General features: G+C 35.3%; 3 protein-coding genes across 4 annotated transcripts; 1 reads left to right on the top strand and 2 right to left on the bottom strand.

The window, feature by feature from the left end:
• Nucleotides 1-8: 8 nt before the first annotated feature.
• Nucleotides 9-9,114, bottom strand: LOC119638079 (general transcription factor 3C polypeptide 1). Its single transcript, XM_038034707.1, has 15 exons — nucleotides 9,009-9,114; nucleotides 8,856-8,943; nucleotides 8,600-8,796; nucleotides 8,384-8,523; nucleotides 7,447-7,656; nucleotides 7,105-7,387; nucleotides 6,870-7,044; nucleotides 5,622-5,844; nucleotides 4,428-5,550; nucleotides 2,603-4,351; nucleotides 1,809-2,539; nucleotides 1,563-1,716; nucleotides 1,050-1,444; nucleotides 720-991; nucleotides 9-644 (listed from the first exon to the last, which is right to left on the bottom strand). The coding sequence occupies exons 2-15, from the start codon at nucleotides 8,938-8,940 to the stop codon at nucleotides 529-531; spliced, it is 5,853 nt and encodes a 1,950-aa protein (XP_037890635.1). The 5' UTR covers nucleotides 8,941-8,943; nucleotides 9,009-9,114; the 3' UTR covers nucleotides 9-528.
• Nucleotides 9,115-9,279: 165 nt separating this feature from the next.
• On the top strand, nucleotides 9,280-10,445 carry LOC119634735 (transcriptional adapter 1-like). 2 transcript variants are annotated; one of them, XM_038029075.1, is made up of 2 exons: nucleotides 9,280-10,201; nucleotides 10,261-10,445. In XM_038029075.1, exons 1-2 carry the CDS (start codon nucleotides 9,366-9,368, stop codon nucleotides 10,385-10,387), a joined length of 963 nt encoding a protein of 320 aa, XP_037885003.1. In that variant the 5' UTR covers nucleotides 9,280-9,365; the 3' UTR covers nucleotides 10,388-10,445. The 2 variants fall into 2 exon arrangements, with proteins under 2 accessions (XP_037885003.1, XP_037885011.1); XM_038029083.1 differs by having other exon boundaries at nucleotides 9,282-10,191; nucleotides 10,261-10,386.
• Nucleotides 10,403-11,839, bottom strand: LOC119634747 (delta(3,5)-Delta(2,4)-dienoyl-CoA isomerase, mitochondrial). Its single transcript, XM_038029096.1, has 4 exons — nucleotides 11,617-11,839; nucleotides 11,323-11,485; nucleotides 10,638-11,262; nucleotides 10,403-10,565 (listed from the first exon to the last, which is right to left on the bottom strand). Exons 1-4 carry the CDS (start codon nucleotides 11,669-11,671, stop codon nucleotides 10,467-10,469), a joined length of 942 nt encoding a protein of 313 aa, XP_037885024.1. The 5' UTR covers nucleotides 11,672-11,839; the 3' UTR covers nucleotides 10,403-10,466.
• Nucleotides 11,840-12,053: the final 214 nt, after the last annotated feature.

The following is a 12,053-nucleotide window of genomic DNA, read 5'->3' as shown; positions in this document are numbered from 1 at the left end:
AGTGTCGAATAATTTATAGTAAAGTGCAGACAAAATGTAATGGCCGTAGAAAACAGTGAGTAGCAGTGAGTTATATGTTAATATATATGAAATAAACTATAAGATATGCTTATATGAAAGACATTTTTTTGAAGATGAGCAAAACAAAAATATCGTCAGATACGAGGAAATGCACATTGGAATTTGTATTTTCAGTTTTTGTTTCTGTCGGTGAAGACATAATGAAATGCAAACTGGCTACTGGCAAACTGTTTACCTCAAAAGAGTAGTTTTACAGGAACGATAGTGTAAAAGTGTTAGAAATAAAGCAAATATCGTTTACTATGGCTTAATAAAATGATTATGTTAATTGTGATCTATTGGCAAAGTGACCAGTGTTTGGGCAGAACAGCCGAAACGAGGTCGAAGTTAGAACACAGATATTATCATATTTTCAAAATGCTTCCAATTATTTATATTCCAATTGATGCTACATTTCGCTTCGTTATAAATGTGCTTGATTTTCCATTTGCGCAAGGGCTTCTTCATTTAAATAAACTCGGTATTATATTTCTTTTTACCGATAAACACAGCCAATCGCATTATTGCATCGCCATGTGTATGAATGTATGTCATTTCGGGATTATAGAGTTTTGTCACGATGACTGTAAATGCAATAAAAACAAATCAATTTTCATCAAAATTTGTTTGTAGTAAATATCGAGTAAACATAAACTTACTTTCAGCAGCCGTTTCATATTGGGAGAATAGGTCTAGCTCTTGCTTTTGCATTTCTATCATATGCAAACATTTAAGATCATTTAAAATCTCTAATAAGAACATGATATCGACCGGTAACATAAGAGGGAATCTTTGGCAAATTTCTCTTACGCTACAACAGCACCTGACTACGCATTCAGTTAATATGGAACCCAGCCATTTGTCTAACACGCGACGATTTAACGAACCGTTTAAACGTATCCAGGGCACTGGTTTTATAACAATAACATCCCTGCAAGTACGCGCATTGAAAGCATTATTAAACTCTTTCTAATAAGTAGGAAGAATACCTTTCTGCTGTATTTACATTGCATCTTGTTTCGGTTACCGTAAAACGTTTTACAGGTTTTACAATACGTTTACTAGGCCTACTTGTGCTAGGCTGCTCAATTTGATTTGGATCCTCATCTAACTTTTGCAATTTATAGGGAGCATTTTCCGCAGCTTCTTCGAAGCTATCCTCAATTGGATTCGTCAAAGATGCATAATTTCTCTTTAACGCTGCCGTAGATCCGCCTATATTTTCACGTTCTAAACGTTTCAAGTTAAAGGTATGCACCACCCAGGAACGTATGTGATTTTTGTGCACATACATAAACGTATAAATGCCCACACGTTTAATCAAATAGTCCGAACAGAGTAAGTCCAACGATTTTTGTAAAAATTCAATCTGAGGGAATTTACTCTAATATATATGTATGTATGTATGTATTGATGTGTGTATGGAAGAAAAGGCAACTCTTTTATAAAATTGTAACCAAAAAAAAAAAAAAAAAAAAAAAAAAATATGACAACTTTCTCACCATCAGTTCAGTAACTGGAACACCAAGATTATAAGTTTCTATGTAATCATGAATTTCCATTAGGCGTTTCTGTTCTATTTCATTAAAACCAAGTTGTCTTGATTTCTCCCGAGTCATTCCAATATCCAAATCCGTATACTTCCATAATGCTTCACTATAATGCAAAGAGAAAAAGGACTGACTTTAGTTCGCCTACTATATATATATATATATATATTAAGCATTTCAAAACTGTGCTCATCTTACTCGGCAATTTTTTTTAATATTTGCTCTTTAATAAGCTCCGATTGAACTAAAATTTTCGGTATATTTAAAGCGTTGTATGGTATTGTGTCGGTGCTTTTTTGTACGTTTTCATTTACTTTTAATTGTAGCGTTGGTAAATTTACAACAAATACATCCTGGGCTCGGACAATGCGTTCTTCTTTATTAAGCGTGGGTTCGTATTCCTCAGCTTTATCGTAATCATCGTCATTGGCATCGAAATTCAAAATTTCGCGGCATAATTGACACCAATCAATGGGCTTGGAAGCCTTAAGGCTACCAACTATTTTACCCAAATCTTTCCGTTCAATTTCTGATTCTTTTTCATGCCAAAACGATTCCAACATTCTGACTAGAGTTAATAGATTACTATTTTCTACCTTGACCGATAAGCCACTCGTAGCCATATTTAACAGTTTTTGCGGTGCTATCTCACTTAATGAGCTCAGCCCCTCTTTCTTTTCCGCTACAATGGCCTCAATAGCGTTCAGGTAATTATCTTCAAGTAAAATACATTTGAACGGACATTCAATGACTTTGTGTCCATCTTCATCTTCTTTTTCCAATTTATTAAAATTTATATCAATTTCTTGTTCCATATGTTTTAGAGCGCAAAAGAAATGCAAATATCTTATGGGCAATTTAGAAATGAAATCATAAGGAGTATAGTGCAGTTTATAACTAAGATTAGCTGGACGAAACTTAACGCGTACCTACAATATCGAAATGAGTAAAGATTTTGAGCTGACGTATATATCACTGGTTTCATCACTTACCTGTTTTTCATTGGGTTCATTTTCGATATATTTACTATATTCTGGATTTGGAGCGTTGTCAAAAATAGTATGATAATGATCTAAAATACGATCCATAGGAGAAACTGCTTGATTTTGCTCAGCATCTACCGTTAGGATATTGATAGGCAATTTTAGATTGGGCACCAATAATTCGCGGGATAAACTTTCGGCAATAACAAACAATTGGCCTAATGTAGGCGACTTCAGTTCCATGCAATCTTTCGTTGCATGCTGTGCAATGTGTGATCCAAAGAAGAAAGTCAATACGTTTTCATAATAGTCGTAGAATGAATCAAAGACACTATAAGGTATTCGTAGGAAGAATAATCGTAACCTATATTTTGATGAAAGTATGTAAGCGGGTCCGGCTAATTGATTAGGTAATAGATTCAAATTTTTCCGTTTGATCGCCACCACTAAACCATCGCTGCGCGCTTTAGCAAACGCGATCTGTAAAATTTCTTCAGAGAAGCTTTTGTAAATTTCAAACGCCTGTAAATTGTATAAGGTCTTGTCGCGCATTGAACAAAGCGAACTGTGTAATGTATTGATGACTGTTGCGATTTTCAAATCAAAATCTGTTTCAGGATTTCGGTATATGATCACATCTTCGCCCGTTTGAACAGATCTCCGATTTGTAAAACATTTTTCGAATTCAGCCACTGTGTCGGGTAACAAGTACTTCGATTTGATAATGGAATCGGTGGCATTGTAAATCCTTTTATAAAGGAAACACATGACCAATGTAAAATGAAGAGATAAAGCGTTCGTGTATTCATTGCGATCCGGATAAATCTTTTTGAGTTTTTGCAAAAAGCCTTCGGCATATTTTTCTTGCAGGTAATTGTCCGTTTGCATCATATGCAAATAAGTAGGGACTTGGGGTATGTGTCTTTTTTGACGCACCAAAAATTGAACACGTCTTACACAAGCCTGAGTAGTTTTATTATAAAATTCAAGAGAATGTCGTATCACATCTCTACATACTTTGCCAATGCTTAAAAGACCAAAAGCAGGTATCGGAGTTGCTAAATAAATCGAAACCGCCTTAGCCACCAATAATACTTCGTCTTCCTGTTTTGACCATTGCACGCGCAATGTACGCATATTCTTTAGAGCATCGCGATCGATGGCGTCTACAATGGCCGATTTTTTGGCACGTTTAACGGACGGGGCAATGGTTGCACGCTTAGCGACACTAATATGTGTATGTGTCTTTCTGACATTATGCCCTAATACTCTAATAGTTTTGCTATTGCTTCTTATTACTGTCGACGTAGAACCAAGAGTACGCCCGGTGCGTGCATTTTTTATAGGCGGTGAATGGGTTTGTATGGCCCATGACCAATTGCGGAAGGTATGCGCGAACAAGCGCGTAGAAAGACCGGCGGCGCCCAAGCCGTCACCTGGCTGATCGCCATTATCATTAGCCGGTGCTTCGTCGAAATCAACAGCAGTTAAAAATGTTAACACTTTCTCATGCGCACACTTCTCATTCTTGCCACGCCGGTATCCAAGTTTGGTGTATACGCAAATGCGTTGCAGAGTAGTCCAATAATGATGAACATCATCGAAATTACGAAATTCAAAACAGATGGGTATGTATTCACGTTCTGCAGTTACCTTAGCGTAACTCATTTCCGACGGAGTAGTGTCGAAAATTCGAGCTTTACGATTGAAATAAATCCACATAATTAACGGATCTCTGACGTCTAACCGATCGCCTACCTACGGCGAAATAGAATTGGCAATGATTAGACCAGACCCAATCTAATCTAAACATACATAACGCTATTTACGTTACCTGCACTAGACCCATATGGTTCAAGAGTTTTAAAATCGATATATAAACGCGCTGCAATTGTACGCGACTGATTTTGCATTGTAGATCGGCCGGCAATTGACGCATCAGATAGTACTGTCGCACGGGATGGGCCAGATAGTCAGCTAACCGCTGATCAATGCCTCTGTCTAAACGGAATATTTTATTGAATATGGACAAAGGTATACGATCAATCGCATCAACAAAGTAAACCCAGCCCACCGGTTTATCCGAGTATTTCGGCAGTGGCTGAATAAATGTACGCCAACTGATATCTTTTGTGTATGCCCTCAGTTTGGCATGTTCGGGTTGAATATTTTTGAAGTAATCGTTTACTTGAAGTGAAGGTTCGCTTTGTTGCCAATACATGAGCAACTCTTCGTTGACTTCGTAAGTAGCCTGATATTCGCTTAACTCCACCACAATATAAAAAAGGAATTCATGCAAATAACGGGAAACTAAAAATTTCGGATGTTTATATGACTTTAATGGTATCATCTCCTTGGCTTTGGCTTCTTTCAGTTTTTTCATCGATTTCAATCGTTTATTTTGGTATCTAAAGGAAGCCAATTGACGCAAACGTCTCTCTTCTATTGATAGGAAAAAGCTGTTCTTCAGCTTTAATATTTCATTTTTTAAAACTTTGTGATTAATGTCTATCTTGGGATGGGTAACCAAACGATATAAACGAATTTGCTCTTCACACTGCAAGGCTATTTCATATAACCGTACAATCTTCAGTTGGGTCATGCTACACAATAATCGCCGTATTGATTTGCGGCACACTTCACCCTGTTGACCCTGATTAGCTTCCATGATTTTAATCGCCTTGCATAACTCCATTACAGACATTATACATTTTTCATCTATAGTCTTAACTATGTAAGTTTTTCGCGTTATAACTTTTTGACTATTATTTTCTCTTTGCATTTGAAAATCATTGTACTCGAACGGTTTAATACGCGCCGTTATCTGAGGTATATCATTAAAAGTGACTCCTTCTTCTGGTATGTTAGGCTCTTCCGCACATTGTAAATTTTTAAGAGCAGCCAACGAAGTAGCAACTTTTTTCTTAACTGGATCTGCATGCTCAATAGCTACATACCTAAAATTAAATTGTATCGAAATGTTACAGAGGATGCTATATTTCCTTTATTTTTATTTTTACGCTCTTACATATTAAGCCTTTGGCGTCCAGCATCCGTAAAATACGATTTTATAAGACCTTCGCCTAACATTTGCTTTATTAACTGACGTAAGGTCAAATGATGTGTGGACATATATCGATATATTTCGGTTTGGCTACAGCCGCGGGAACCGAAACGAGACACACATTGGTAAAACTCCTCACGTAATGTCATATCAATAAATGAATGCTTCTCATTGTGAAAATCCTCATCTAAACAAAAAAAATTGTAAAAGAATTAAGTCAATATTACAATATCCGGATATTATTCTCCGATTTAGGCTTAATTTTTCGTATATGCTACTTTTCTGTGATTATCTCTTTGGCGATCGATTGCTTAGAATAAGTCGCAATCTATAAACAGTCATTTAAGCGAAAGTTGTACATACATATACATTGTTAAAGTATTGCAAGTAATCCAGCAGTGTCCACCAAAACGATTAAAATGCCAAAAAGATTAAAATGAATGCAGGAACAAACCTTATACCTTTATACCTTTTGGGATTATTGGAATGACATATTATTGAGCAATGTTTTCAAATTTTTAACAAAATTTATGGCAGTGATAATCATGCCGATAAGGGAACACTTGCATGTCTTGTAAGAAATATTCGACATATACAACACATAATGTTCCCATACATGTCGGTGTTAAAAGTGAAAGGAAACCAAAAAATATTTAACAAAAGCCCTGCAGAAAAATGTTAATAGGGCTTTTAAATCATCCGTACGAAGACTTCTTTCGAAATAGGGAAATTTATAACGTGTGTATATCAAAATTGGTAGCTGCATGTATCTAAAATTTCGGTAAATCAATAAACGGAGGCAGAAAGTTTTCACATACGCAAAATTGTTCATTTACTCAAATCATTAATCAGACGTCTTAGATCGAATGCAATTTTGTTAAAAAAAATAAACGGTTTACTGCTTAATTGCCGTCATAAGGTTTCAATTCCCTTCCAACGAACATTACATCGTAACTGAAGCGAATATACCTCTCTCCTTCGGCAGTGATTACAATAATGCATAAGGAATTATATAATGAAATATATTACATGAATTGTAGCCCAAGGACACCTTTTCGTTGAGTGTAAAAAAAATCTTTAAACAACCACCTCAGAATAATAATGTTAGACTGTACTTTTAGCTCACAATTAAATGATATAAGCAACCATTAAATAGTGACTTATCCCTTAATCCAGCCAAAGTCATTTCATTGGCTACTTATATATACTCACCGGCAGTTTCGACATCGGTTTTGCCATGTTCATTTTCAAATCCATGAAATAATTCATCAATTGAACGATCGGGATGTCTTAAGCTCACTACAGTTACTGTGCGTCCTTTAGAGCTTGGACTTGCGTTTGCATTTTTTGATTTGGCATTTTTATACACTTCCAAATAGGGCAAAGACTGTAACATAATATAAGATTAAGGTCAGGGCTTTCTATGACTTAGCTGAATTAATATTACCTGCGTTTCAAATATTTGTCTAAAAAGATGTGTTAACATTGCCTTTCGTAGCGTTTTTGAGCGCTCAAAGGTCGGGAAGTGGGTAAGAATTTGCATTAAAGGCATTTTCTGATCAGGTTTTTCTTTAAGTATTGAGTATAGTTTCTCCACCATAGCTATTAATGTACTACGATTAGTGGGGTGAAAACGTGGTAAAGTTAACAGAATACCAACAATTAAACGCTCGCCACGTTTTTCATTAAACAAATGATGGCTGATAACACCATGACGTATAAGCTTATTTCTAAAATTTTTTTACGAAATTGTGAAATTATGAAAAATTTTAAGAAAAAATTTCTTTACTTTATGTAGAAAACAATTGTGGCGTCTTTGCAGAAATGCTGCAATGACCAAGGTCCAGCTGTCGTCTCGCCATTAAAACGTGAACGACCTATAGCCTCCCAAATGCAATATTGTATAGGCGTTAGATCTTTAGGTCGCGGAATATTTTCTGGTGTTAAAGCGTTATAACGTAAATCTTGGCTCGCAACAATAATGAATGTTTTACCGAACCTAAAAAAAATATGATATGTAAATTGATTTCCAGATTCTACATAAGCATTCTTTTTACTTTGATCTTTACATCGCTTATATCTATCTGAACAAAATACTTATTTTATTCAAAATAAACCATCGCCTGGCAAGGGGGGAAGAATCCGATTATGCAAGATGTGCGAACGACAGAGGTATGGCAGATATAAGTATTCGTTGGAAAAATCATAGTACTAAGAGTATAAGACACTGCGATCATTAAAACGATATCAAATATTATGTGCGCGTATGTTTGTGTTTGTGTTTGTGTTTGTGTGTGTGTGTGTGTGTGTGTGTATTAAGATTAAACTTAAAACGTAGGAATCATCAGCCGAAAACAAAATTGCCAAGTTGATCGATCATGATTAGATTGCTAAAGAATTTCGTTAGCATGAGGCAACTTCTTTCCACCAATTGATTAGAATGTTCAACTCGTGGTAGATCCAAAGGATGTGTTGCCGGCAAACACTATCGTTGTAAATGGCCTGTTTAGAACGTTCTAAAAATAGTTTCCGATGTAACAATATGTAGACTAATGCAAGGTCCTTTTATACAACAGACAAAAACAATAGATAAGAAATTCATGGATGCTATGGAATAAGAGTTAGTATTAAATCTATTCTAAACTTTTTAACGGTGATCGCAGTTTGACATATCTTCCATTAGTGTATAAATAAAATTATACGATTTGAATAATAATTTAGCTTACGTTTTTAACACAGTTTCAATGTCTAAATCTTTTACTAATTCAAATGGTACCAGCTTCCGTTCCTTATAAAATTCACATGAACCCAATATAGAATCATCGGATATAGGCACGCACTTATAACGTGTAAATGGGCATTTTTCCTGACAATAACGTTAGATATAAAATAGATATTAATTTTATTAACTATATTTCGCAATAGCTTTTGAAAATGCTTACCGGTGTTATTGGTACCCCCAAATCGGAATCAACTATTTGGTAACGATCGAAGTACTCAATGGTTTCACGATCCTGAGGTAATTGAAAAAATTGTAAATGTTCATGAACTCTTAGTATGAATCGCCATATTTCATCTCGGAGATGCAATGGCAGCGGTAAATCAATTTGTAAAGCTTTGCCCATATACACCCATAAAGCTAAAATATTTCAATTATCAGCAAACAGAAAAAATATTTAATAATTTAGTTTTATTTACAAGGTAATGTTATGCCTTCTAAGCCTTCCAAAGCAATCTCATCCAATACTATGCGTTGTAAAGATCCTCGATTGTTCGGATACATGCTCTTCAATTATTCCAAATATATATTTCGATAAAGTAAATGCTTCAATTATATCTTTAAAGATGTACCTTGCAGTTTCTCGACTACGGCTCAAGCTTATATATCCACCAGAATAACAAATGATTTCCAAAACTCTTTTGGTAAATCCTCCCTTCTGTGTATACTTTTATAAATGTTTTAAATCTTCTTTCCTCTGCCATTCACTAGGATATGTTAACATTCACACTTCAAAACATTAAATCATCTCCCTCGTCTTGACATTTTTTTTTTTTTGTAGATATGTTGCCAAGTAAAAATTACAGCTGAAAAGGTGTGTGTTTTTAAGCAAAATGCAAAAATTACAAATATCGCATAATTAGGAATATATTTATATATATATATAAATGTGTGCATGCATATAAATTTAGTTGGTGTAAATTGTAGAAATGAGTGACTTAAGTGAGAAAGTGTTAATAACGAAAAATGCTTTAATGCTCGCTTTAGGCGAAAATGCTTCCAAGTATACGGCTAATATGAAATTATGGTTTCGTCACAAATGGTCTAAAGAAGAATTTGATTATGAATCGCGTAAATTTCTTACAGCAGACAAAGTGCATTTACACAATCAGTTCCTGTTAGCCATTCTTAATAAGATTGACGCATTCCAAATACCACAGCAACAATCCTCTCCGACGAATACAATATCACATACTGTAGGCGGCAATGGTAATAGCGCGGCAAATAGCGGCAGCGGTAATCGCAAAGCTAAACGCAAGCGATCTTCTCGTGCTTATAGTGATCGAGTTACATTCGAACCGTATGATTTTTTGGATTTCATAGTAGAAGACAATATGAAATGCATACGTCCTGCATCCGGAACCGAAGCAAATGTCCAAATTTTACCTACGCAACGTTACTCTGTGCATGAGTTGTTTCTGCCAGACGCTGGTTTTATACTTGGGCGTTTCTTAATCGGTGCATGGGAGAGCGGCTTGGTAAATGTGGAAGATAGTGTGGCTGAATATGTAGCTGCCGCCGTGCAAGTGCTATTAAAAAATTTAATATCAACTATTATTATGAAACGTCAGCATTACAAAGTAACTGGCGAAGGTTCGTTCTATTACGATGTTGGAGCTCAATTGAAAGATCCTTCAGTTAGAAATACTGTAACTAGACAAAAAGTGGATGATAGCCCTTTAGAATTGGACAAGGAAATTACGTCGCCAAATTTTATGCGCCGTTCGAACGATGATGCGGTTTTTTTGTCTGCATGTGAGGAAATGTAACGGTTTTTATTTATTATCCATTTAAATGAAAATTGAATGTTTTTTTCCTTGCTAGATATCCGAGAACGAAAAATGTTATAACCCTTAAGGACTGCCAAAAAGCGTTTACAGATCATAACGTAATTGCGTCTCATTCAGTTTATGCAATTAATATGGAACGTCTTACGCAAATGATGCACTGATGACAAATATAACAAAATTTTTTCAAAATGATTTATTATAAAAAAAAAGGAAGAATATCAAAATTTGATCTTAGCTAAGTTATAGCTTAGAAAATGCGGGCATTTCTCCTTTCGTTAATTGGGCGGCTGCGCCAATGGCCAAATCTTCGGATTGCAAATAAAGTTTGTTCATTTCTCGCTTTAAAAAGAGAAAATAGCACATAATTATAGTTTTGGCTAAGTTAGCGTTCACAGATTATATTAGACTTACGATATGATCCAAACCCTCTTGATTGGTGCGGCTTAACGAATACACTAAATTCTGTTTTGTTGCTTGTACCGCTACAGGACTTTTCTGGGCAATGCTATCTGCTAATTCCAAAGCACCTATAAGCAAATCATTTCTATTAGGAAAGACTTTGCTAATTAAACCACAGTTATAAGCTTCCGAGCTTGAAAAATTTCTCCCAGTATAACATAGCTCACGTACTAACGACTGGCTACCGATAGCTTTTGGCAAACGTTGTAAGGTACCAACATCAGCAGCCATGCCAACGTCAACCTCTTTCACCGAAAAGAATGCATCTTCTGAGCAGTAGCGTATATCCGACGCTGTTATCATATCAATACCAGCGCCCACGCAAGCAGAATGTACTGCACTGATGACAGGTTTGGTGCAATTTTCGAGCGAACTCAACGAATCCTGATAGAGCTTAATTAGGCGGTCTAAATAAATTCCTTTACGAGCCACATCATCTATTTCACTGAGTTCTTGACCCAACTGCATCATATCGGTTAAATCAATGCCTGCTGTAAAATGTTTACCAGCGGCTTTTAAAATTATAACACGACAATCTGAATTTGTGCTCAAACTTTCAAAACAACTTTTTATTTCCCTAAAAATAAAGCAAATTTTTCTCATATATTCCGGTGTATAAAATTCATTGAATGCTTACATCCACATTTGCTTGTTGATAGCATTGTAACGTTGCGGCCTATTCAATTCAACTTGGAAAACAAAAGGTTTTGGTGAACTAACAGCTAAAGTCTCGTAATTAGTGCAAGGATCATTATGTTCAATTAACATCTTAGAACTCATTAAACGTGAATTTGGCATAGCTAAAATGAAAATAATTCGAGGAATTGCGAAATCTATACATTACGGAATACTGAAAGCCGGACGAAAATTGTGAACTTTGTACTTTAATTCCGACTCTTTTTTGCAATAAATGTTTTTTTCCCATACTCACTTAACAAATGTCGCGTTACAAGATTAGACGTTCTGGCGAATCTATTCATAAACATTTTCTTAAAATAAACAATATAATGAAAACCGAAACTTATTTATGTTTTTTCGCATAGATTTCCACCGTTTCACTTTTGTATTTGGAAATAATATGTCTTTTTTCTTGTACTGCAGTGCTGTCATTTATATGGAAAGCGTACAGCTATCCCAAGCAAAAGAATCTCAGCTGTCAAATCCTAATATATTAGAAGATAACTTATAAAGTAATGCCAAGACTAAACAGTAATTAGAGATTGCCTATTGCTCATGACTATTGGATCGCATGTCACTTTTTGTAAGGCCTATTTTTATTTTTCATCAATAAAAAGTAATCGCGAGTTTTTTTTATTTATGAAAAGCGTTTAAAATAAGCTACATTATATCTTCGGAACATTTGCCAAA

This window comes from Glossina fuscipes, unplaced genomic scaffold, assembly GCF_014805625.2.
Source record: "Glossina fuscipes isolate IAEA_lab_2018 unplaced genomic scaffold, Yale_Gfus_2 0, whole genome shotgun sequence".
Taxonomy (NCBI): Eukaryota; Metazoa; Arthropoda; class Insecta; order Diptera; family Glossinidae; genus Glossina; species Glossina fuscipes.
The sequence above is the reverse complement of the archived record's forward strand: the minus strand, read 5'-3'. Positions and strand labels throughout refer to the sequence as shown.

Bases quoted from the DNA above. Each gene is read 5' to 3' on its own strand.
- LOC119634747 (XM_038029096.1), bottom strand. From the start codon at position 11,671: ATGTTTATGAATAGATTCGCCAGAACGTCTAATCTTGTAACGCGACAT. The intron at 11,263-11,322 runs GTAAGCATTCAA...CTTTATTTTTAG, and splicing joins ATCAACAAGCAAATGTGGAT to GGAAATAAAAAGTTGTTTTG. The intron at 10,566-10,637 runs GTAAGTCTAATA...CTCTTTTTAAAG, and splicing joins AAGAGGGTTTGGATCATATC to CGAGAAATGAACAAACTTTA.
- LOC119638079 (XM_038034707.1), bottom strand. From the start codon at position 8,940: ATGTATCCGAACAATCGAGGATCTTTACAACGCATAGTATTGGATGAG. The intron at 7,657-8,383 runs GTAAGCTAAATT...TATTTTTTTTAG, and splicing joins ATTGAAACTGTGTTAAAAAC to GTTCGGTAAAACATTCATTA. The intron at 1,445-1,562 runs GTGAGAAAGTTG...CATATATATTAG, and splicing joins TTCCAGTTACTGAACTGATG to AGTAAATTCCCTCAGATTGA.
- LOC119634735 (XM_038029075.1), top strand. From the start codon at position 9,366: ATGAGTGACTTAAGTGAGAAAGTGTTAATAACGAAAAATGCTTTAATG. The intron at 10,202-10,260 runs GTAACGGTTTTT...TTTCCTTGCTAG, and splicing joins TTGTCTGCATGTGAGGAAAT to ATATCCGAGAACGAAAAATG.